The sequence below is a fragment of the Cibotium barometz genome, chromosome 17 (assembly GCF_041138505.1).
Source record: "Cibotium barometz isolate CiBa-2024 chromosome 17, ASM4113850v1, whole genome shotgun sequence".
NCBI classification, from domain to species: Eukaryota; Viridiplantae; Streptophyta; class Polypodiopsida; order Cyatheales; family Cibotiaceae; genus Cibotium; species Cibotium barometz.
This window is the reverse complement of record NC_141062.1, coordinates 2,053,434-2,079,368: the sequence shown is the minus strand read 5'-3', so window position 1 is coordinate 2,079,368 and position 25,935 is coordinate 2,053,434. Positions and strand designations below refer to the sequence as shown.

The 25,935-nt window shown below is 45.5% G+C and overlaps 1 protein-coding gene across 2 annotated transcripts in view; it reads right to left on the bottom strand.

Moving 5' to 3' along the window:
- Positions 1-636: 636 nt before the first annotated feature.
- The window catches only part of LOC147629579 (uncharacterized), a 67,100-nt gene continuing 41,801 nt past the window's right edge, over positions 637-25,935 (bottom strand). For both annotated transcript variants that reach the window (XM_086811079.1, XM_086811078.1), the window contains exons 3-7: positions 19,094-19,175; positions 3,327-3,461; positions 3,073-3,248; positions 2,800-2,951; positions 637-2,218 (exon numbers count right to left, since the gene is read on the bottom strand). In XM_086811079.1, the coding sequence (XP_086667205.1) occupies positions 1,080-2,218; positions 2,800-2,951; positions 3,073-3,248; positions 3,327-3,461; positions 19,094-19,175 (1,684 nt within the window). In that variant the 3' untranslated portion in view covers positions 637-1,079. The remainder of the gene's footprint in view (positions 2,219-2,799; positions 2,952-3,072; positions 3,249-3,326; positions 3,462-19,093; positions 19,176-25,935) is intronic.

Here is a 25,935-nt window from a genome sequence, read left to right as displayed (position 1 = left end):
AGCTATAAACCCTCCACCTGCCAGCTCCAGATCCGCCATACATTTGAGAGATTCGGGACATTCTTCGACACCACAGATCGGCAACAGTGCCAGCCATATACTATACAAGGAAAATGAAACATGATGAGAGGCTCTTTTGCCTAACCGATTGTTACACAAGGCCAGCCACACATACAACGTTTTTCTGCCTACTCCATTGCATACACATGGCCTCTCTAGAACACAAGCCAACACAGGCCCTGTTTTTCTTTTTGCAGCTAGTTTTCTTTTTTCTTGTTGCCTTGGCAACCAACTTACTCAGGGATCACGTTTAACATCTTTTTGGTCTCATAAACCCTTAAGGTCTTTTTTTGTAGACGTTAATACAGAGCTACAGTAACGGAGCCTTTGAGGAGATCAAGCACTGTGATATCCTTCTGCAACATTTGGAGATTCATTGCGGATCTCCTTCCCCAACATTTGGAGGTAGGTAAAAGAGATATCTCGTGTGTTGTGTATGGTAACTAAAAAGCATAACCACCACCCATTGATCCCACTACTGGAACCATAGCACTTATGGTCAACTTTCATCATTGATCCCACAACTGGAACCACTTAATAGCCCTTATGTTCAACTTTGATCAGTAAAGAATATGATTTTATAAGTATCAATTGTCATTTTTATTGGCAAGTTTTAAAGCTGGCCACCTCGGTCTCCTCCCAAAGATTCAAAAATCAATCATACAATCTCTATCATTGTAATAATGCACCTGCTCATATAAATTGATGTTTATTATGAGAGATTTCCTTCAATGAAACTATGCAAGGAGCCCTCAAGACAAACATTTGATAATTTGCTTCTTGGGATGATAGCAAACTTTCAACACTTAATAGCACCATTACCACATGAAACCATTTTGAGTGATTGTGGAGAGCATGCTCCAGGTAGGTCTTTAATTTGTGTGGAGCTCTGCCCACTAGCTCTTTTACAGTACAGTTAAACCAATCAGGGCTTCATCAGCGATCTCGCAACATGCTTGTGCTCACCAGCAATTGGAATTTTGACACTTAACATAACAGTTTGATGGAAATAGGTTAGTTCATTTCCCATACTCAAGACGTGGTTTTTTGGGATCCCTTTCATGCCTCCCCGTGTCTGTGCGGTGATGACGATCAATGTCAGTATCAAATCTCTGCTGATGCTGATGCTGATGTTGATGTTGAGATTGAATGTCCCTATTATGTGCATGCTGATATTTATCATCTCCACCATTTTCAAGGTCCATTTGCAGAAGCTCCTCAGCCTCTATATCTGGGTTGGCAGCAGAACCTTCCACATCGGTATGATGATCTCCCCTGTTATGTGCATGGTCAAACATACGCTCATGCTGCCCATGTTTTCGTCCATTTTCAAGGTCCATTTCAAGAAGTTCTTCCTCATCAGTAAGCTCTGTTTTAGCCACAGAAGGCCGTGCTTCTCCCCCCAACTTTCGCCTCTGGATGGCTGCTTTAACCCGACCAATATTAACATCAGCAAGATCCACCCAATCTGTTTTTGGTTGGGCTTGACGTGGCAAATCTCGATTCTTTTCCACCTCTTCCACTCCTGTTGGCAAATTTGTTTCAGACGTCTGGGTACAAGCAAGAATGGTCTCTTCAGCAGCTCTGTTGTCCACTATTCTTTCCTTAGATTCCCCAACTGAAACCTCTTCTGCTTCTTGGGTCAAGGATGCTCTATTACTATCCATCATCAAAGCCCTTGAGTTTGTTTTCCCCACAAAATTCTTCGCTGACCCCTGAATAGCAGGAACAAATGCTTCACTTGCAGTTTTAATGCTACTGTTTGCATCCGTCTTTGGCTTTGATTCCATTACTAGGGTACTTTCAGGTGCCAATATAGATACAGGAATTGTCTCAGCATCTGCATTGGTGTTTGCATCCACCCTTGCTTTTGGTTCCCCTACTAAACTTTCCTCAGTCTCTACTATACTTTTATCTGCCACAAGGGTAGAAGTTGGAAGTGCCTCACCAGCCAACCTTTTGTGATTGATTGCATTCATCCTTCCCTTCGAATCCCCAGCTAAACTTTTCTCAGGCAATTGCACAGCAGAGCCAGAAGGCACCTCACCTACAGCTCTATTGTGATTGCTTGCACCCATACTTGCACTGGGATCACTTGAACGAGAAGCAGGTGCTTCCCTATTCTGCTCATAAAGCTCCAGCATTTGATTACTTACTTCTGCAAAAACACATTCCCAAAAACTAAAGATGTTATAAAAAGATGACATTGAACTCGACCAACATTCATCAACATCATACAGAGACAATGAGGTTAGTAACCACGTACAGCAGACCATGAGGGTCAACCAGGCAGAGGCACAGGCACACACACACACACACACACACGTGTGTGTGTGTGTGTGTGTGTGTGTGTGTGTGTGTGTGTAGCAAGCTATATCCTCTACATACATGCATGTGTGTGTGTGTGTGTGTGTGTGTGTGTGTGTGTGTGTGACGTTGCATGCGGGATATCTTAGGATGATATGCCAGCCTTATGCTCTTTGTACATGAATCAGCCCTAGCATTTTAGCTGTCATTTTATTTCATTTTAGTACCCATGTTGATGTATTCCATGGACATGATGTGATCCTTTTGGTCTCATAGGTCATTTTGGCCTTTTGTAGACGTTAATATAACTTTCTTTCTTTCTTCCTCTCCCTCTCCTGTCTCTATGTTTGTGTGTAGATGCATGACTGGATGGATAGGATAGAGCACACCAACGGCTCACTAGCAAGTAGCAATACCAGCACCAAGTATTACCTTCCAGCTGTCGAGGAGTGACCTCAAACTCCTGCCACCAGACCTTCTCCCCTTCACTTGGAAGTTTGACCTTGAGAAACTTTGCGGCAAGAAAAATAGCCCCCGCAGCAATATGATGAGGTTTGAATTGCAAGCACAAGGAAGTGCGCAGCCTACAAACCCCTTGCAGAGTATTAATAATACAGCAACTTAGTCCACAAAAATCCAGGAAAATTGGATATGATCTGATCTCGCCTGAAGAAATGAAACCCAGGTCCTGATGGAAGTGCATACCCGTCATTGACAAAATTCCATGCCACTTGAGCCAAGGCATTTTGTGCCACTTTAAACTTTTTAATGGCAGCAACCAGTGGCTTGTAGGGATGATGAATATTGAGATCAAAGCCCAAGGTTGTAAGCACAAGGCGCTCTCCAAGCAGGACAAGTTCTTTTTGTGGTTCATAAACATCCTGTACCAAAAAGATGGTTAAAGATTTATTCCAAAAACCATGCCACATTCGATCAAAATGAGGGTTTTTCTCTTTCACCTTCTGTTTAATTCTTTGTACAGCAGTTGGGTCCTTCTTGTTCCTGATCTCATATGAGAGAAAAATAACATCACAGAGCTTTTGAGGAGTCTCTTCAACCTTCCCAGCAAGGAACATACAGGTGGTTGCAATTAACTGCTAGACAAAAACAATTTGGGTTAAAATTATAGAAGACATACATCCATTTACAAAACTCGCATGTATGGGCTAAAATTATAGAAAACATGCATGTACAAAACCTGCATCAAACCAGAACAAGGTAAACCGAGATGATCATGAAAAAGGAAGGAGATATGAGTCGCTGCGGCTCCCGTAAGTGCAGCAGCCCGCCACCTGTTCTCTCCTGCCCGCCCATTTCCGCTCCTCCTGCTTGGGGGTGCCCCAAATGCTAAAGGCGGCCCTCACCCCAGCACCAGCCCCAGCCCCCCCCCCAGCCATAAAGCCTTGGGGCTTTAGCTAGGCAGCATTATTTTGTCTGTCTACCAGTTTTTTTAACACAATCTTTGTAATCCCTTATGTCTCATAGACCGTATGATCTTTTGAAGACATTTAATATAACAATGCCTTGGAGCTATGCAAGAAACTGAGTGTGGAAGGTTCCCCATTTGTGGATGTATGGAGAGCAGGAAGGATACCTCTGTTTCCCGGACTTAGGGAGTCGCCAAGCATTTTTAGATACCAAGGTAGCCTTGAAGGGGGAGAATTTACTTGGCCGAGGATCTGACCCCGACACAGGTGGCACACAGGAAGGCCTCAAAGGAGAACATGGCAACCCGTAAGGGAGGGAAGTGGGTAGTATACCGAGATGGGAGATTCATCGTTACGGAGAGGCACCCCACCCCTAAATAGGGGCACCGGGTTTATGACACTACACGCATCAAGATGGCAGACTGGAACTGCAATGGGACTCTGTGGTCAGATGTGGGAGGCTTCCTGGAGACATTTACAGAAAGAGAGATTGTTTTCCATACCGAGACACACCAAAGCTATTTTGCTACTTTGCACCAAATACTTCGCGATATGCTATACAGGATAGTCAGGACAGTGTAACCACTCAGGCAGAGGAGAGGGAGTCCCCTTATGCATCATTGTCTGATGATATCTCAGCCATGTTGGGACTAGGTGAAGTTCTCCTCATGTCCAATGAGGAATCTCAGTTACATAGCTTTGAGGACCCTATCAGACTACAGGCACTTGACCAAGAGGGCACAGAATTGCAGCGGGCTTCTCACAACCTTCGAGCTATCACTAGATATGGGAGGCACCTCCTGGAGTCGGGTTCTCGGCATGGTCTCGTTATTTATAACAGGATGGCATAGTGGCCCCTATCCAGCGGACTCATAAGCTTTCCATATAGTGGACGATCGAGCACGGTGGATTATATTATGGGACCCCCTAAGCTTTCTTCACTCATCTCTGAGTTCACCATCCCGGGTCCCCACATGCCCTCTTGGACCCGACCATGCCCCACCCACCTCCCACTATACCAGAAAGCTTCTGACAAGGTTGATTGGAGCTTTCTCGAGGGCACGAAGTGCCGGATGGGGTTCCCTGTGAAGTGGATCCGTGGTGTTTCAGGACTGTACTCAGCCTCTCACAGCCATGTTCTCATTCAGGGAGCCCAAGGCAACAGATTCCCCCTTTCCCGCTCGGTCCGGCAAGACTATCCTCTGGCACCTTATCTTTTCTTATTCGTCACCAAGGCCATGAGCAGTTTTCTCTCAGCTCAGGAGACCGAGCTTCAAGGATTGCATCTTCCCCTCCGTACACAGGAGGAGCTCCTGGACTCGGAGTTTGCAGATGACACAACAACATACGTATCAGGAGATGTGGGGAATCACCAGAGATTCGCTAAGGCGATCGAGATCTTTTGTCGCCCATCAAGAGTGCAGATCAACTGGCACAAGTCGTGTGGTTTTTAGGTAGGCTTTGCACCCGCCCCAACTTGGCGCCCAATTGAGGCTTTCCAGTGGATCTCGAGGGGCACTCCAGTCCGCTATCTTGGACACCAAGTGGGCATCAATATCTCTCCGGAGCAGCTCGCCAGCCTTGACATCGACTTTGCGATTCCTCAAGAGTGGCTAACACCTATCCGAGACCCAACTCCCCCACAATGGCTAGGAATGTTTACTAGGCTTGATATTCTATTGGTAGTCCATGGAGCGGATGAGGGTTGTGGTTTGCTCACTTTTTCTATTGGTCCCCATGGCACATTAGAGAGATCAGAGCCTCCCTTGGAGGATTTCAGTGGCTTTACCTTACAGAGGGTGAGGGTGAGGGTGATTGGATTTCATGCACATAAACTGGTACATAGACCCCCCGCCGGCCAAGGTGGCCAGGGAGAGACTCTGGCAGCTATGGATTTGGGAGAGCCGACCTCTCACACGCCTCCAATGGAACCAGGAGAGTGGACTTGGAGTGATCCTGCTGATCAGGAGGAAAATCTGGATGCCCCCTTTTTCACATACACAGTGTGGCTAGGCCACAGGATTCAGATGCAAGAGATTGATGGCACCCCAGCAGCAGCAGTACATAGGCAGTAGGGCCTCTCCCAGCATTTTCTCTCAGATTTTTGGAAGAGGCTCTGGGACAATTTTCGGCCTCGAAAGATCACCCTCTTTCTTTGGATGATGGCACACAAGAGCTTGGTGGTTGGCACTAGTTCGCCATTGGTGGTCGACCAGTTACTTGCCCAAGGTGCAACCACCCTCAGGAGTTAATCTCTCTTTAGTTATGATTGATTACCCATAATGAGGTACATAGTTTTTGAGCCTCCTTAGCTTAATGTTCATTAGGGTTTAATCTCTTCTTGTCTAAAATCCAATTTACAACAATTTGTATCAGAGCTTCGGATTTCATCACTCCCTGGCCACTGTCAATCGACCAAATTTCTCTAGCCTCCTCTGCTACCTCCGCCCAATCAGGTGTGGCTCCTCATCTCCTCACCACTGGTCAGTGTTAGTGCCCACACTCTCACAGAGCGGCCACAATACCTCAGTGTGCGCCCACTGCTCGAGCCTGGTCCGCGCTCTGTTGCCTGTCTAGATTTGGCTCCTAGTGTTGTAAGTCAGCTAACACCAAGCCAAGTGCGCAGAGAAAACTGCCACAGCCACTTTTCCCGGGCGCTCCCTTTACATCACCTACGCTGCGTCAGCTGCTCTAGCTCCGTGGCATGCCACCTTTACCATAGTCGGCTCTCTCTACTAAGTGTGAGCTGCTAGTCGTCAATGCTACCTAACGTTCTCTCACTTGAGCACACTTGCAGGCTGCTGTGCCGTGTTCGCCAATCTCCTCACCTTGCTCACCCGAAGCACCACGCCACACTGTCCTCACCACTGCCCGTCTGACACCATCAGCTTTGGCTGCAGCTCTGCAACTTCAGGAGCCAGGGCACTTCACACAAAATCATACCTGCATAGGGCACTTCACACAAGTGCATACCTGCAAAGTTCACCATCGATCACTCCATGTCAGCTCAACATATCATCATCATTATATAAGCTGCCATTTCTTAGCCTGTAGCAGCAAAGCAGAATGCTGCTTCTTCAAAACCAACGTCATTGAGCACCAAGGCATATCCTCTGACCGGTGCGCTTCCACCTTGCACATGGGCCACAACCATTTATTTAACAAGGTTTAAAAATCTCTTAAAGTTTTGTCTAAAAGGTTGTTCACATGGAGGAGAATAGAATCGTGGGTTTTTCATTTGTCTCAACACCATGGGCATCACTAGCATGCACTCATTCAATTTGAAATTTCTTTAGTATGCATGCATCATTGAAAGAAGCTTCCATGGCAAAGAATTTTCATCAAGAAAAAAACTTTAGTAAAAGCCATGCTAGCATGGTAACAAGGAAGAAGATGAAGGTGAAATGCATTGCATTGGATGTTTTTGTTCACATTGTCAACAAGCTCTACAGCAATAAAATCTCCATCGATACTAGCTCCAGCTCACCAAGAGATAAATACCCTCAATGTGAGACAAAACAGAAAAGTCATCCCAAGAGACAATTACCCTTCTAAGAGCTGTTGTGAATGATCAGTTCACAACTTATACCTTACAAGACAAAGATGGCCTCATCCGAGGACAAATTTTTTAAAGTCGTCTCGACCAACTAGATCAACAAGGGCACGGCCCTACCTGTGGGCCGCGTTTCTTATTCTAAGCAAAACTATTGCATTGTAAGCATAACTCGATACCTACATGGGAACCAGCGTGGTCATTCTAACTAGCATTGTAAACCCAAGAGGTCATCATAACTAGCATCATAAAGCTAACTGGGTGTACCACCATTGCCATTGTAACTAGGTAAGACCAAAAGAGCACCAACATCATAAGCATAAGCGGGAATCCCTAATAGGACCATGATTGCCATCATAATATAGCATTGCCATGAATATTTGTTTGAGGGGGGGTGTTGGAATAATCAACCAAATATTAATGCCTAGAGCCTTAGGGGTTAAAGGGCCAAATATACCTAGTTGATCAAAGGTCAAAGGTCAAATGTAAAATTCAGGACATTACTGGGAATCTACACAAAATGCAAGTGGGCTTGGCATCTCCTAGAATCACTCATGGAGAGAATCATGGAGCACATAAATGTTGGCCCTCTTGGATGCTAGAATTAGGGTATGGATAGCAATGAAGAGTACACACACTCACAAGAAGCAACACGACTGGGAGCAGGAGTGGGAGAAAAACTTGTACGTGTCTTGAATGATAAGAAAAATGACGTACAAGTACAAGATATAAAGTGTAGTGTCCTTTCACACTAGATGTCCAGGGGGAAAAACCCAATGGGACAAAGTGCCCCTAGTAAGCACATGTTCACACATAGCACTACTAATCTGCAAGATCCATAAGACGCCTTTAAATCCCCCTGTAGTGATGTTGTGAACCTGTACAAGGTAGCAGATCACTCCCTATAGAAGAGTAAGCCTAAAGCTTTGCAAAAAGCTTCAAACTTCTCTCAAGGCAACACCTTGGTAAACTGTAAGCCCAGCGGGGCGTGGTGTCCAAGAGATAAAGATATAGAGAGAGAGGGGAGAGAGAGAAGGGAATAGGGAGCTAGTACCAAATCTAATATCCAAATCCAATGAATTCAAATCCAAATCCAAGTCCAAGTCCAAGTCCAAGTCCAGATCCTGTTAGACATCATCATCCCACTGCTGGCTTCTTGTGTGGTGTCCTATTTTAGCCTTTAGGGCTGACCATGTTAGGTACCCCACATCTTTTACCATATTTTATCCCCATTTTATGGAGTCTTGAACATTTATCCTAGTCGTGGAGGTCTAGTCGGCTGCCTCTACATGGGCATATATATAGCCGGTCCTCCCCTCACTCATATTCATTGCTTAGCATTGTTTGCTGCAGTCCCTCACATACGAGACCGTCTCCCCTCTTGCTCGGGACTTGTATCCTTGGTTGGTGATATTGAGAGCACATCTATACCTGTGTTTCCTCTCCATCTCTCTCTCTCTCTCCTGTGTTTCCACTTTCCATCTTCCGCTGTGCATTCTATCATGGTATCAGAGCGCCGGTGATTAGTAGTGTTGGATGTTTCCTCCTCTACCTTCTGCGTTTTTTCTTCTCAGTCTTGCTGCTGGTTGGTCTGCCTCTTCCACGCGCTTCTCCACAGCAGCTTGAGGTCATCCTTCTCCGGTTTTCACCCCTGAAACCCCTCTGCACACCTGTCGGCAGCTCTGTTTCACAACAGCAGCACCTTGTCTGCTGCGTTTTTTTTTTACATGTGGTTCTCCAACAGTTTTCAGTATTCATCTTCTCCTGTAGTGCTGGCGGCCTGTTCTGTGCAGGACGCAGCAGCATATGTGCTGCGTTTTTCTCCTACAGGTTTTCTTATGGTGATTGGCTGATTTGAGGCTTGGTGGTACCTTACACTTCTGCGTTTCCAGAATCTGCACTATCTAATGCCCCGTTTCACCTCTGCGTTTTCAGAATTCCAGCCCTGGTTGCTGTGTTTTTTCTGGAGTGATCTTGCCGGTAGCTCTACCTTCAGTGTTTTTCTGGACTGATCTTGTTGGTAGCTCTTCTGTTGGACCCGAAGGTACCTTCCCTTCAGCGTTTTTCCTCATATGAGGTGTGGAAACTGGTTGGCCTGAATTTTCAGGTTTGCAGCCCTCTCGTTGGCTGCGTTTTCTTCTCCAATGGCCACATATCACATGCAAAAGGAGTTTTGTGTGGATTGTGGCTTTGGTGGCAATTTGGGAGGAGGACACTGAATTTCTGATTTCAGTCAGCGTTTTGCTGATTATGGAGCATTGTAATGTTTTGGTTGCGTTTTGCTTCCCAAAGGAGTTTTCTACATTCAAAGGGGGGCCATCTCCAACTACTTCACTTAAGGATCAGTTTCGGGAGCTGTTTTGTATCTGTGGATACTTTCTTCTCTTACAGGAGTTTACAGATTTCGGAGGAGAGTAGTGCTCTTTTAAGAGATCTTGAGCAGAGTTTATTTTGTCCGACCTTGTGTTCTTTGCAGTGTTTGCACAGAAAGGAGGGTGTTTTGCCTGTGAAATGTGATCCTTTCACATGGATCACTTGTTTGTTGTTGATTCTTGGGATCTGATTCTACTTATGGAAGAGTCATCTATTGTCAGTGATGCTCTTGAGGACCTTGTTACCACTGTAGTTTATATTCATGTTTCCCTTCCCCATTGTGAGGAGTCTACCTCAACCTCTCTTTGTGATACTTCTGAGGATGCCCCTCCCCCTGCCAGTTTGATGCGGTGTGTTGGTTTGTTGTTTTGGAGGATGGACTTTTGGACACAGTGGGATGCTATGCATCTGTGGTTGCTAACCATGCCTGGGACACAGTGGTACTTCCAGAGTTTTTTGGATTTGGATCAAAATCAGGTTGTGCTTGTACCGGTCCGAAGACAACTTCTTTCAAAGGGGGATGTGGAGTCCTTTCATCTAGCCATGCCGACCTTAGTGGAGTGTACTTAAGTACAGCATTGGGCAACTCATGGTAAGGATTTTGAGCAAATGGACCCCACCTTTCCTACAAAGCTTTACATCTTGCGATGCTGACCTTTCCAGAGGATGCTTCTTTTCAGAATTTGGAAACTCCGAGCACATCGCCCTCCAACACCTATCACTTGCCCGAAAAAATGGCACTCCTATGCATAGTTGCATCCAAACTACATTTGGATGTAATCCAAACATTCCAAATGTTTGGAAACGTTAGTGAACGTGCACTTTTGATTTTATAAGTTAAAAAAACGAACGCAAGTCAACGCCATTTTTTCCTTACGTGTGTGTGGCAACCTCTGTGCGGCGTCTCTGTGTGGCACTCAAGTCTTTTCCTATGGGCGTCTGTATGCGGCGCTCAAGTCTCTCTCTCTCTCTCTCTCTCTCTCTCTCTCTCTCTCATAGCGGATAAGTAGATCTGCAGTACAGTTTACATACAGTGGAGAGCCTGTGGAGTATGTTACCTCTTATGTATACCTTGGGATCACTTTTTCTGGACCTCAGTTCTCAATGCGAAAGGCAGCCGACGCTAGATTGACGAGGGCATATACAGTCCTTGGCTCGCTAGAGACAGAGGAGACAGAGGAGAGAGCCGACCAAGACAAATACAGAGGAGGTATATGATGGGTGGAAGCCGGTGGAGAGGCCCCTAACATATTATGCTTTATGCTGATGATATTGTATTAGTGTCTGAGTCTCCAGGAGGTCTACAGCAGCATCTACATGCACTCCATGATTTCTGCACACAGAGGGGTCTTACTGTGAACCTTGGGAAAACCAAGGTTATGGTCTTTCATACATCAAGACAGGGTAGGAGTCAGTTGACATTCACTCTCACAAGACGCCAGGTGGAGGTGGTGACATCATACGTGTACCTAGGGGTTACCTTCTCTGCAGCAGCCACACGCTTCACCATGCAGCCAAAGCTAGATTGACACGAGGATATGCAGCATTGGCTATGCTAGAGAGGCAGTGCCACCAAGCGCATTTTCAGGAGCCCCGGACGAAGGGGTGGCTATTTGACACATTAGTCACACCGGCACTGATGTATGGAGCAGCAGTATGGGCACCAGGCCTTGCTACCCATTGGTGGACACAGATAGAGAGACCACAGGCCCTCATGATGGCACGCATGATACGCAGCAAACCATCAGTACCTCATGACATTATCCGAGCAGAGTTTGTTGCGCCTCCTATGATGGTAGAGGCCATATTCCAGACTATATGCTTGCTAGACATATTCAGAGAGATGCCACAGGACAGATTGTCATAAGACAGCTGGCTGAGGCAGGAGACAGAGGATCGTGGTATGCACAGGTCACACATTGGTTCTCACAGCATGGCCTAGACATGGATCATCTACCACCATTCCAGTATGACAGGGATGCACCACATATCCGTCTCTCTCATAGTGAGAGGAACAGAGTATTGAGACAGGACCTATGGCAGCTCTATACACGAGAGACATGGATATCGCCTACACAGCCTCTTCCACGGAAGATGCTATACTATAGAGATCACTTCATGAGTATCACTGATGATCCATTTATAGAGAGGCCTAGATACATGGAGGGCTTTTTAACACACGGCTCCCGAGTGGCCATTGGTCAGCTTAGAGTTTCATCAGATCGATTGGAGATCGAGACTGGCAGAGCAGCACGGATCCCCCGAGAGGAGAGGATATGCAGATTGTGCAGAGAGGAGGTGGAGAGTGAGGAGCATTATGTATGTAGATGCAGAGCATATACAGACATCAGAGAGAGATATCCCATTTTATTCAGAGAGCCACATTCCCTACGCCAGATCTTTGAGGCAGCAGACCAGCACATACTGGGGAGATTCATTCTAGACATACAGCGTCACAGAGAGACATCATTACAGGCTCAGACAGCTCCAGGGGAACGACAGACATAGATTACTACATTTTTTCAGAGATCCATCCCACTCCCAGCCCCTACACGACAGGGAATTACTCTCCAGAGAGCAGAGCACTCAGAGCCCGCAGGAGACAGAGGACACCTGGCTTTCGGACACCACGCCTATACCAGAGAGAGATGACAAAGATCAGAGCTCAGTTTCACAGAGAGGGTGGGGAGCGACTGGCTCGCTTCAGAGCAAACCCAGGCATGTTCTTCAAGGAGCTGTGGACACCCCCTTCATTGATGTATACATTTTATACCCCCAGTATGGTACAGGATGGAGCTAGCTAGGTTGCATATCATGATTGTATACTCCATTCATATAGCTTTGCATTCTCCTAGTAGTAGAGCTCCATCCCCTCCCATACCCATTGTACTTATTGCACACCCAGATTCAGCTAATTAGTTCAGTACTTTTTCATTTTGTTGGGATGACAGAGGATACCCCATACAGGTACACCGATTTGTCTCATAGGCCGTGTTCGGTCCTTTCGAAGACATTAATAAAATCTTTCTTTCTTTCTTTAGAACATCCGCAAAGAAGTGAGGGAGGAGACTCAAAGGGAAGAACATCAAATCATTCACACCACCATTGAGGAGGAGAAGATGAGGCATGCCCGCCGCCTCAACATTCGAGTCACAGGTACAGCCGACACACCCAACTCCACTCCTCAGAAAGATGGACAGCTTCTATGCATGAAGCTAGGCTACAGGGAAGAGGACCCTCTCCCCTTCACCAAAGCATGGAGAGCCGGGAAAGACTCAACACGCAAGCGAGCCCTCATCCTACAATTTGCAGGAGAGACTGAGAGGGTCACCTTCATGAGGAAGAGGGTCATACTACGAGGCTTAGAGGGAGCTCCTATTTTCTTGGATGATGATCTCACGATGATGCAGCTAGAGCATAGGAGAGCTTGCATGCCACGAGTCTTAAACGCGAGGAGAGAAGGCAAGAAGGCCTTCTATTGAGATGGTCGGGTCATCATTGATGGCCGGCCCATGGATTAGCGGTTTGGGGGCTACGGGACACAGACCAGGCCACTGACAAAGATACACATGGCAGTATGGAACTGTAATGGTTCACTATGGGTGCAGCCTAGACGACTGGAGCATGTTATGGTGGGGAGAGACATCATACTTCTGACAGAGACACATCAAAGCCCAGAGAGAGGGCTACCTCGAGTAGAGGGATTCCAGTGGGAGTCAACATACAGGAGGACCACACGCCAGGGTACCTCGAGAGGGTCGGGGGGAGTAGCAGTTCTATTCAGACGGGAGCTACAGGGGAGTCTGAGAGTGGTAGCACAGGATCCAGAGGCTACATACATGTGGATCAGCTTACAGCTCTCACAGGACAGGGTTATATACATAGCCCTATGTTACTTTTCTCCATCAGGATCCTCCTATGTCATTACAGAGGACATGCCACAGGAGGAGGAGACAGGAGGCTGGAGCCTCGCCATACACTTGTCTGTCAGAGGAGATTATGCATTATTCTACACTAGGGGAAGTATTTCTTACGAGCGACTTCAATGCCCACACACAGAGCAGACAGTATGAGGTGTATGACTATGATGACATGGAGATCCTCCACCCTGTGGATCCAAAGGAGACATCAGAGGACACTGGACCAGACAGAGGACATTATGGGGACCACTTACTAGAGTTGGGTGGATTTTGAGTCATGACTCATCACCCACGTGGTGATCCTTTTGATTTCTGTTTAGTCATCACCCACGTGATTTGTGATATCATCATATCTTACATGTATTTTGTTTTTATTGAAATGAGTTCAATGTGGTCTCTTATAAGTTATGTCAACAATTTTTTCTTTTGTATATTTCAAGTTAAAAATATACATGCTTTTTCTATTTTGTATGAAACCTTTTTGTACCTGTTTCTTACCTTTTATGAAACGTTTCAAAACGTATGAAACCCGTTTCATACCTGCCGTTTCAGAAACGCCTGGCAACACTGGGCTAATCTCTTCACCAATCCACTTCTGAGAGCTACTTTGGAGGTGTTACTTCAGCGTGCTGGTATTGGACCGCCCCTCTGACGCTGAAGAGGAGGTGTTGGAATATATCATCTCCAAAGGGTCTACATCACCTTTTCATGCTTGTACTAGTCATTTTATGTGACCTGCATTGGCATACTTAGCAAATATTATGTAGGCATTTTTACCATTTTTAAGGCATTTTATAGCATTTTATGCTACTAGACAGCTAGCCGACCAGCTCTCTGGAGGGATATACAAGGTTCTCACCCTTCCCCTCACTTTTCATCTCATTCTTGCATATCTGCTGGAGGTCATTGGCTGTAGCAACAATCTCTTATGCTTGTAGGCACTTATGGGCTTCCCTTGTGCTCATTTTCAGCAATAATCAATTGTTTCCAGCCTTCTACAGTTTGTGCTTTGGGCCTACAACCTGTGATGCTCTTTCTTTGAGATACAGAGAGAGCCTCCTCAAAGCACAGACCTCACGAGCTAGTTCAGCCCAGCTCAGGATCACCAACTTATTCTAGCCCTAGCAGGTTGTACCTACTCCACCAGCAGATCCGGCACTTCATCAGACCAAGACAGTATCCAAGAACATAGGTCAAGCCACAATGCTCCGAGCTGTGAGACGACCTCGGCCCCTTGGACCACAACCACCACTAGTTCATCAAGCTCAGATCGATGTGATCCTCCTTACACGTCATCGACGCACGATGGAGGCCTCTTCTTCTCAGCCTCTCTTCATTATTTTTTCAGATCTTACGGCCATCCTCTCCTGCCCAATGATGATCTCCTCCATGCACCCCTCCCCTCCATAGATTTGGGATACAGTGCATTATGATCATTCTTGTATACTTTATAGCATGCTCCCCCTTTTGTTCTGTGCATTTACCTAGCACTCAAATTAAGTTACTAGGTTTCCACTGTCAGTTTAAGTTTTGTTTCACTTTTCCATGACGATGATATGAAAAATACATCATTGCACAAGACAAACTGCAAGCGGAAAGCACTGCACAATACACCTCCACTGGGGCTGCAAACGGGCCGACCCCCCCTCAATACTGAAGTATATTATTGGAGTATCTACACTATTTACAAAGTTCCAAGGGCTTTCCAGCCAGATAATCTAATGGTATGCAAATATGAAGACAAGTTACCCAAACAAAAGTGTGTTGGAGTAGATTGTGGATGCCGGGCTCATCGAAAGAGTCAAAGTAGCCTAGTGACTAGTCTCATACACTTGGAGGGAAGTGAACAGGAAACTGTCATTCAGAGACCATGCACAAATAGGTGCTCTCATACTAGAGCCTGGTCACCCCCTCGCAGAGACCATGGTTCAGGTCTCCCAGGTATGAGCGCACAAGTAGGTACAAGTACGCGAATAGGTATAAATACATGAACATGTATGAGTACACAACAACCAATAGCAAGTACTCAAGCAGGTGCACGGGTAGGTGTAAATACAGTAGGTACAGCTGGTGCAGATAGTACAGCAAGTACAGAGTCAGGTACAGCCGGTACACAGAAGGTACAGGTCAGGTACAGCCGGTACACACAGCATGTACATTAGAATTTAGGGTACATTGAATGCAGTTGGGTACAGCTGGTATACTGTATGTACAGTAGATGCAGGCGGGTACAGCAAGTACACTGCGAGTACAGTATGTGCAGTTGGGTATAGCAAGTACACTGCAGGTACAGTAGGTGCAGTCAGGTACAACAGTACAGCAGCAAGTACATCAGCGTACAGTAGGTGAGTACTGCAACCGGCACAGCAAGTACACTGATGAGCATTTTGTTCACGAAACGGTGCCCAAGGACATTCACACCTAGCCAGAGTAGTTTCACAATCCTCTTCTTGCACTCATTGATATAGTGCCCTGGCTTACAGAAGAAACGGCATTTCCCTTTCTTCTTCTTGCTCTTTGAGGCATCATCCTTGGAAGAACTATCACCCTTGGTGACCAATTCCCTATGTCTGCCTGCATTTTGCCTTTATCCTTCTCTGCAAAAACATGTTCACCACCATGAGAGTGTTTAGCCCTAGTTTTCTCCTCTTGTAGAAGCAAGCCCACAAGCTCATCAAAAGAGACTAGATCTCTACCACCCCTCAAAGAGAGATTAAGAGACGTACGAAACCCAAGATAAGGAGGCAAAGAATTCAAAGTATTTGTAATAAGCAGCCTGTCAGGTACAACTTCATCGATATTCAGCAGTTGTTCTCTCAAGTCTTTGACCTTGGTAAGATGCTGTCATGGAGTCTCCCTCATGCATCTCAAGAATGTCAAGCTGCCTCTTGAGATACGCAACCCATTCCTCGTTCCTTGTTTGATGCATGTTATCCACAGTGTGTCCCATGCTTGTTTTGCTCATCTCCGTGACCGTATATGAGGTACGATAGGATCTTTTCAATGATAAGGCAATCAATGACAAAGCCTGTGCAGCAAGAGAATCCCGCCTCCTTTGTTCCTCCGTAGGGGGAGAGGAGCAGCTGCAACCTGTATGTCTGCAACCCTTTGTACAGCTGTTCTCTGAGGTGTAGCTGGTTGAAGTGTTGGTAAGCATGTGTCATCACCTGACACGATATCTCAACGCCCTTTGGCTACCAACACATTGCCACCCGTCAGAGCTGCGCTGCCTGCTGGTACAGAGGCACACCACCACGTCACAGTGCATCCACTGCTGCCTGGTACAGCCACTTATGCTCCTGCCTGTGAACTCCCACACCAGTGCCTCTGTCACATGTCACACCAGCGCTGCTATTTATGAGCCACATGCGGTTGTTTTGTACAGCGGACACCACACCTGCCTGTGCACGTGTCACAGAGCCTGGTGCGCCTACGCGCTTCTGCTCTGCAATGCTCAGATAAACACCACTTTCTGCTCACAGCAACGACCTGCTCTGTAACCGACCTGGGTCTCTAGCCGTCCTCTGCAGCCAACCTTGCTTGCATGTACTGCAGACACCACAGCCGCCTGGTCACACAACCACCTGCTCTGATTTCCAAATGTTAGCTTGTAGGGCTATAAAGAGCTTGCTGCAGGTGTATTCAACACACACATACAGATAGAGCAGAGAACTTGACGAGCACACAGAGAGCTTAAGGTTGCGGTGGAAACTCACGCGTTAGTCTGTGTGAGAAGGCTTCATTAACTAAAGTAAAAGCCCCTAAATCAAAGGCCCAAAGGGGTCCAACCATAATGTGCCATGTGTCCCTAAAAAGTGTAAGGTTTTAAAACCACTATGCTATAAGGCCTCATGTGCCTATCACTAATACCTCCTAACACCTACATACAATTCCACTACTTATCTCCTACACAAAGCACGAGACCATCTCACGGTTAGACCACTACCCTAAATGTCCCGTACCACGAGTGGTACCAGCCTACAAAGCTCAACAGCCCTAGACCCACCTCAAGGCCAGTCTGGATCTAGAACACACAAAGCATGCTCAACACTAAGTTATGAGCCCTCCTCATGCTTATATGGAACTTTAGCACTATTATTGTCAATACACTCATGGAATAATTGTCGAGTTCTCTCAATAGCCAACCGTATATGTGTGACACTTCCTTGGCCCGTGGGGAATCAACTTATGCCCATGCCAGTGATGTAACAAGCATGATTGTCATGGTCATTGGGCAATTCCTTGGCCAAAAACATATTTTTTTAAGCCAAGAAACTGCCCAAAAAACATGCTAATCAAGTGAACTACCAGCTCTTACCACCTGCAGCCAACTGCTGTTGTCAAGTTCACCAAAAAACATGCTAATCAAGTGTCCTACCAGCACTTACCACCTGCAGCCAACTGTTGTTGTAAACTTGACAAATGGAAGGCCAACCTCTTGCCTCCAAACATGGACACCCTTTTTACGTGGTTTTGGGTCCCAAAAGGTGCCTGCACACCATAGTCACAAGGGAACGTCGTTCCAAGCTCTTGGAACGGGGGAACGCGTTCCATAGAGATAGCCGTTCCCGTTCCCGTTCCAAAATGGCACCCATGTAAGAAATATAAGTGAACTATGTATCATGTAGAACACATCTATGCATTATCAGGCCACTACTGAGATGGTTTGAGGTTCTTTCTTTACTATGCCTCTTTCCAAAGCATTTACAGATATATAAAGTAAATTTATAAACACATTTATGCAATGATGTGGCGTTCCCGATTCCGTTCCCTTTTATTCAAGCTTTTCGTTCCCGTTCCAAACAGTCATCCGTTCCCCAAAACGTTCCCGTTCCCTTGTGACTATGCTGCACACAATCCAATGCACTCCACTTGCAGACCAGGTCCCCCACACATGCATGATGTTCCAATATCGCCTCCATCTGATAAGATTCTTGCACAAACTTCTACTCAAACCTCAAAGCTTCTCTTTGTGTGATCCAGGGGACCCAAAAAATTAAGCGCCTAATGGATTGACTTTTAGTGGTAACAACATCCAGTCAGGTGGCAAGGCCTCATAGCACCGTTTTCTCCACTACCACAAAATTCGGTCACTCCCTTCATCATGTGGCATATTCTCTCTCCCATTAAGATATCACACAAAGCTTGTCTTGTTAAGACATCCACAAACTCTTCATATAATAAATTATCTATCCTCGCACATCATGAGCATACTATGATTCACAAGCAATGAGTACTATGAAGTCAAGAAATCAGTATCTATGCTGACACAACAAAAAAGATGAAAAGTGATACAAAATAAAAGCTGAGAAGATCATAAAACTCACAGTAAAAATATTACTAAAACATCCACTCAGTCATCCATCATACTTCAAAAGAGTAAAGTGAAACTCCAAACACAAAACAATACCTTCTCCCAGCACAAAAAAAAGATATACCAAAAATACACTCACATATCTATCATTCTTTAAATGAGAATGCCGTAGATAAAAGCGGTGACAAAATACAATAGCAGTAGCTATCGTTACTTGAGGCCTGCAAAAAAAACCCAAACTCTCATAGGTCATTTTGGCCTTCTGAAGACGTTAATATATCATTTCATTTCATTTCATTTCTCTCTCTCTCTCTCTCTCTCTCTCTCTCTCTCTCTCTCTCTCTCTCATGTTTCTATGTTCTTAGTACTCCATGATGAGTTTCCATGGACAGTTTTGTATCACCCCAGTGAGACAGCTATGTTTATGTTTTCTTTTTGTTTTATTTTCCATTCCATGATGAGATATGCCATGGACATTATTGTATCACTTTGCTCTCATAGGCCCACTGGGTCTTTAGTAGACGCTTAATATATCTTTCTTTCTTTCTCTCTCTCGTTACTTTCTTTGATTTTTATTTTTAGTGGCCATGATGATGTATTTCATGGACATGGTCTCATAGGCCATTTTGGCCTTTTGTAAACGTTAATACAACTTTCTTTCTTTCTTCTTTCTATGGGACCACACATTGAGGATGGCAGTCTGGAACTGCAATGAGACTTTGTGGTCAGACATTTGGGGGATTCAGGGAGACTTTCACAAGACGGGACATCATCTTCTACACAGAGACGCACCAAAGCCAAGAGGGGACTACCACATGTATTGGGATACCAATGGGAGTCAGCTTACTAGGGGGAGACCCTAACAGCAAGAGGGGTGAGGGGATCAAGAGGAGTAGCCATAGTTGCATGCGCAGAAGCCTTGTTGTACTCATCCACAGCCCTAAGCTTGATTAAGAACAAGATGCTGAATAAACATGATTAAGACAGAGGAGAGAGAGGAAGAGAGAAATTGGTGTCAGGGATTTTCTTGTATTTATATTGTACAAAAAGGTGACTAATGAATGTACATGGTTAGGCCCTTGGTCAACCCCATAGGGTTGACCTCTGGCCTCACTACATGACTACTGCTAACTTCTAATGATTTAATGTGATCAATAAACTTGCTTGATGGAATGACTTCATGATTTGTGCATATATATACTGCTTGAGTGCTGGTCAGCCAGCAGAACTGCTGTTGGCCAGCTTTAGACAAGAAAATACTTATTATTTTCTTCATTAATTGCTGCACTAAACATGTGCCTTGTCCAGGCTGCTGCCTGACCCTTGATGCCTGGCTTGGGATGCCACAAACAGCAGCCGACCGGGCATCCAAGTCCTCTACGGATGTTGTTGATGATGTGGATGCTGATGATGATGGTGTTGCTGTAGATGATGTGGCTGTTGATGCTAACGCTGATGATACTTATGCTGCTGATGGTAATGAAGATGATGATGCTACTAATGGTGACCTAACTACTGTCCTAACAAATGGATTAAATCAGGGATTAGGTTGTTCATGCTAAGGATTAGCCATGGCACGGGCGTGCATGTGACATTTATTCAGAACACACTTAATACCCATGGTAAGCATAGTAAGGAGGGAGGAGGATGCCCGACGCCCGTTACATGTGGGTTCTAGGGTGGTGAAGGCTAATCGCAAGCTTTTGAACAACCGATCCCAGGATCGCGAGGGGCTTATGGTGGCTGAGCACCTCTTTTATGCAAGCGACACCCTAGCACCCCTCTTGGCCCATATGTTTAATAGGGCCCTCTTTAGCTCCTACCTACAGGTTTTTGCATGTACAAAATTTCAAATATATGATGTATAAAATATGTAAAAATAACACTGAATGCAAAGAATACATGGAAACATCAATTTGAAGCCTACATGTAAGTTGTAACAATTTACAAAGTACACACTGGTCACTGACATAGCACTTTGCAAGTGGCATGAAGTTTGAACAACAAAAATTTTCATTATAAACAAGTTACAACTTGTTACTTACTACTTAGCAACTTGCAACTTGCAAGACTAAAGTCTGAACGGTGTAGACTACAATCTTTGAATCACAAATAACAAAAACCATATAATCATCCATCATCAATGATCATGATTCATCATGGTCCATGATCCATGATCCAATCATCCATCATTCCATGCCACGTTAAAAAAAAACATACATGACACTACATAGGTTAAAAGTTTGTCACATGGTACATGATGAATCAATAGTCATGGCCCAATGCCCATAAACAATACGAAATAGATCATGATAAGCCACATGGCTCATGGACAATGGCTCAAGCTCTCAGCCTAGCTAGTAGCTAGTTTTGCAAGTCAATCTCCTCGCCCTCATCATCGTCAGACTCAGACTCACTGTGAGAATCGGAATTGGATATGGAGGAAGACTCGACTGCTGCACTCGCTTCAGTTGCTGCACTAGTACTAGCACGTTGTTGGGGTAAAGGCGTTATGCCCACCCTTATAGTGTGTACAAGCCCATAAGTTATAGTACATAGTACACTTAGTACTTTTAATGTACTAAGTGCACTATGTGTACTAGTGCAATATACATGTGTGATAGGGGAGTCACACACTCATGCCTCATGAGTTGACTTATCCCCACAACTCTCTCTCTCTCTCTCTCCCTTGCTTCTCTGTGTATGTCTCCCATGAATGAACTCTAACCCTAATTCAGGTTTTCACCACATCAACTGGTATCAGAGCCAGGTTCCCTTTGAATCTCTCTGCTGCATAGCTCTCGTTTCACACAGCCTTTGCCCTTTTGAATCTCTCTGCTGCATAGGCTGCACTGTGGCCAGATAGTGCTGCCCCATCACCCAAGTCAAGGCCATCCAGCCAGTAGCGTGGGCTGCCCATCCACTCAGGCGCAGCCAATCAAGCGAAGAAGCAGCAACATCTGAGCGAACAGCAGCCAAGGCAGACGGGCGTCAATAGCAGCGCTAATCGTGTAGCGCTGCTAGGCGGAGACGGCGAAGGCAGCAGCCAGGCGTCGAGCGAGGAGGACAGCGCATTCAACGCCTTTACGCACTATTCACAGCCACGTGTCAGCGCTGGGCGTTAGACGAGCGTGGAGTTCCGGTGCAGGCAAAACGTAAGAGCTCCGTCGATCGGCAGCAATACGTGAGGTAGCGAAAAGCCAACACATTCGCCTGTCCGCCTGCTTCGCCTAGCGCAGGTAGCCAAGGTGGGGTGAGCGTGGACACGTAACTGGAAAGGACTGGCCAGCGTAAGTATGCGCTCAGCTCCACGTCACCTGCTGAGGAGAGCCACGTAGCCCAGCCCGTACAGTACCTGCAGGTGATCTAAATCTGCAGCGCAGCCAACTCCATCAACACAAGCAGAATCGGTTTTGCCTCCCCCTTTTTGCATCAATTTCCTGCAACAAAATTCAGAAATCAAGGTATTTGCCTCAAATTTTTTTTTGGGGATTTGCAATTGAGCAGGTGCAATCATTAATTGAGCGAATACAGGCGCCGAATTGCTCAATTTTGAGCAAAATTGGCAAAATTGGGTGACATTGGTCACAATCAGGATAAATTTGCAAGAAATTGGTCAAATCAGGATCAATTTGCAGGAAATTGGATGTCGAAATTTGGGGCTTTTGATGTAATTGTGCAATTAAGCACTCATACATGCTGTATGATGTGAAAAATCGCACATTTGGGCAAAATTGCAGCAAATTGCAGTGCAAATCAAGGGGCTTTTGTGCCGATTTGGTTGATTTGCATGCAGGCAATCGCATTTGATGCTGTGGATAATGTGTTGATGCCTTACAAGCACTCAATGTGCCTGTAAATCAAGGGGCTTTCATGTATTTGATGTATATATGGCCAGGGGGAAGCATCGTGAACACTTTGGATGCCTTTATGTGCGTCAATGTACCATGTATGATCAGAAATTGATCTCAAATCAAGGGGCTTTTCAAGTTTGTATGCTTGTTGAGCTTGGCAAAGCAGCAGGCAAGACATTTATGCCTTGAATCCTCAAAAATCAGCTTGCAGTCAAGGGGCTTTTGCCCAATTTCTGTTCGGGACTGTTGCATGCAGTGTTCGAGACTGTAAAAGTCTGATTTTCACTCATTTGGACAGCCAGGAGAGCATTTATTGCTATTGTACCTGCTGGTACAGATTTGGCACAGCTTTGTGCATGTTTTGGCATGGCTGTACACTGTTTTGAGTGACCAAAAGGTTCAATTTCAGCTGCTGTACTTGCCGGGACAGGTTCGGTACATTACAGGTGAGCACTTAGTACTGCTGTACAGTACTTTGGAAGGGCAAAAGAGCACATTCAAGGTGCTGTCCAAAATCTGCAGCAACCAGATTTTGGTGTTTTTCATCACATAAAGTGGGAGAAAAGTTGCATTCTTGCTTCCGCAGTGGGAGATAAAGCTTGGGAGAACATTTGTGAGCACTTTGTGTGCTTAGGGTGCAGTGTTTGCACATCTTTTGGTGCAGTGTTTGCACATTTTGCAAGGAGTCAGGCATTTACAGGTTGCATTTTGCTATGGCAACCACAGGTGAGAGCTCTTCATTGCTTCACATCAAGAAGCTTGAAGGCTCGCATAACTATGATATTTGGCAAACCCAATGCTACAATGTGTTGCTCCAGAAAAAGCAGCACAAGCCTATCAAAGAAAGGGGTGTAATGCCCGCTTCTCTTACTGCTGAAGAGTGGGAAGATATGGATGAGCTGGCAAGATCTACTATCATGTTGTCTGTGTCAGACTCATTACTTTTCAGCATTCGTGAAGAGAAGACAGCTTGGGGAATGTGGCAGAGATTGCAGGACTTGTATGCCCAACAAAGTGCCTCAAGCAAAGTGTATTGGTTGAAGAAACTCATAGGCCTTCAGATGAAGGAAGGGGCTTCTATGACAGCCCATCTCAATGAGTTTAATGGTATTGTCAGCCAAGTCATTAATCAAAAGTTGGCAATGGACGATGAGTTCAAAGCCACTTTTTTGTTATGCACTTTGCCAGAGAGTTGGGACACATTCAGGACAGCCACTAGCAATTCGCATGCTATGCTGTCATATGCAGATGTTGAGGGTGCTCTTCTTCAAGAAGAGATGAACAGGAAAAACAACTCTGTTGGAAAGTCCAATGCAATGAATGCACGTGGGAGATCCCAGCAAAGGGGAAAAAGCCAAGAAAGGGGAAGGAGCAAGTCTCGCTCCAAAAAGGATTTGGAATGCCATTATTGTGGCAAGAAGGGACACATTAAAAAGCAATGCTACAAATGGAAAAATGATCAAAAAGAAAAGGGAAAAGGCAAAGACAAAGAGAAAGATGAAGCCAAAGATGTAAAGCCAAAGGGCAAAAGTGGAGTCAAGATCGAAGAAATCAATGTGTCACTTGCAGGTGGCAGTGAGGATGAGGTCCTCTTTACGTCTTCACTTGATGCCCATTCACTTCTTACAGGTGGTCATGGTATGCACTCATGGATCATTGATTCAGGTGCCTCCTTTCATGTCACAAGTTGCAGAGACTTGTTTGTCAGGTATACTGCTGGCAATGAAGGAGTGGTTTATTTGGGTGATAACCATGCATGCAAGATTCTTGGCAGAGGTGATGTGAGGCTTGTGTTTTCAGATGGCTCACAGCTTATGCTCCATGATGTCAGGCATGTGTCTGAGATCAAGAAGAATCTGCTTTCTACTGGACAGCTTGATGATGCTGATTATGTTACCACATTTGGTCGTGGAAAGTGGAAGATTAGTAAGGGCTCACTGGTTGTTGCCAGAGGCTCTAAGGTGGACACTCTTTACTTTATGCATGCAGGTGTTTGTCACCATGCTAATGTAAATGCAACCGAGCTGCCGGAAATCTCTATGTGGCATAGCCGGTTGGGACACATGGGTGTCAAGGGAATGGAGCAATTGTCTCGTTTGGGTTACTTGCCTTCTCTAAAGTTTTCAAGTTTTCAGTTTTGTGAGCATTGTATATATGGTAGGCAACTACAGTGCCCCCACAAGAAAGCTCTTGGACAGAAAGATGCTCAGTTAGAGCTTGTGCATATAGATGTATGTGAGATGCCTCAGCTTTCTTTGGGAGGGGCAAAATATTTTGTGTCTTTCATTGATGATGCCACACGCAAGGTGTGGGTCTATCCTCTTCGTTTGAAGAGTGATACATTCTCAGTGTTTCAAAAGTTTGTTGCTCATGTTGAGAATCAAACTGGCAAAACACTGAAGGCTTTGCGTTCCGACAATGGTGGAGAGTATATGTCCAAACAGTTTCAGGACTTTTGTGATGCTAAAGGCATCAAGAGGGAGCTCTCTACTCCTTATGATCCTCCACAAAACGGGACAGCAGAGAGGATGAACAGGACCATTCAGGAGAAGGTCCGTTCTATGTTGTCACATGCTGCATTACCTCATGGTTTTTGGGCTGAAGCTGTTATGACAACCGTTCACCTTATAAATAGGTCACCTAACACGAGGCTTGGTGGGAAAGTGCCAGAAGAAGTATGGACAGGGAAGCCTCCGTCATACAAGCACTTGAGAGTGTTTGGTTGCGTTGCGTACGTGCACATACGCAGGGAAATGCGCACCAAACTTGATCCTAAGTCTCACAAATGCATATTCCTAGGATATGGTGACAGAGGTGAAATGGGGTATAGACTTTGGGATCCCATGAATAGAAAGATCATACGCAGCAATGATGTCATTTTTGATGAAACATGCATGTATAAGGAGCCTGCAAGGCAACAGGAGCCTGGCAGAGTCATCTTTGATGATGATGGACATCATGGACAACAACCAAGGGCTGTAAATCAGCCATTACAGCAGGAAAACCAGCCCTTAAATGGTGCTGAAAATGGTCCAAATGGACAGCCAGAGATGGCAGAAGATATCCCTATGGATATACCACAGTTAGAGGAGATACCGGGCATTATATTTCAGCCTTATGGCATGGA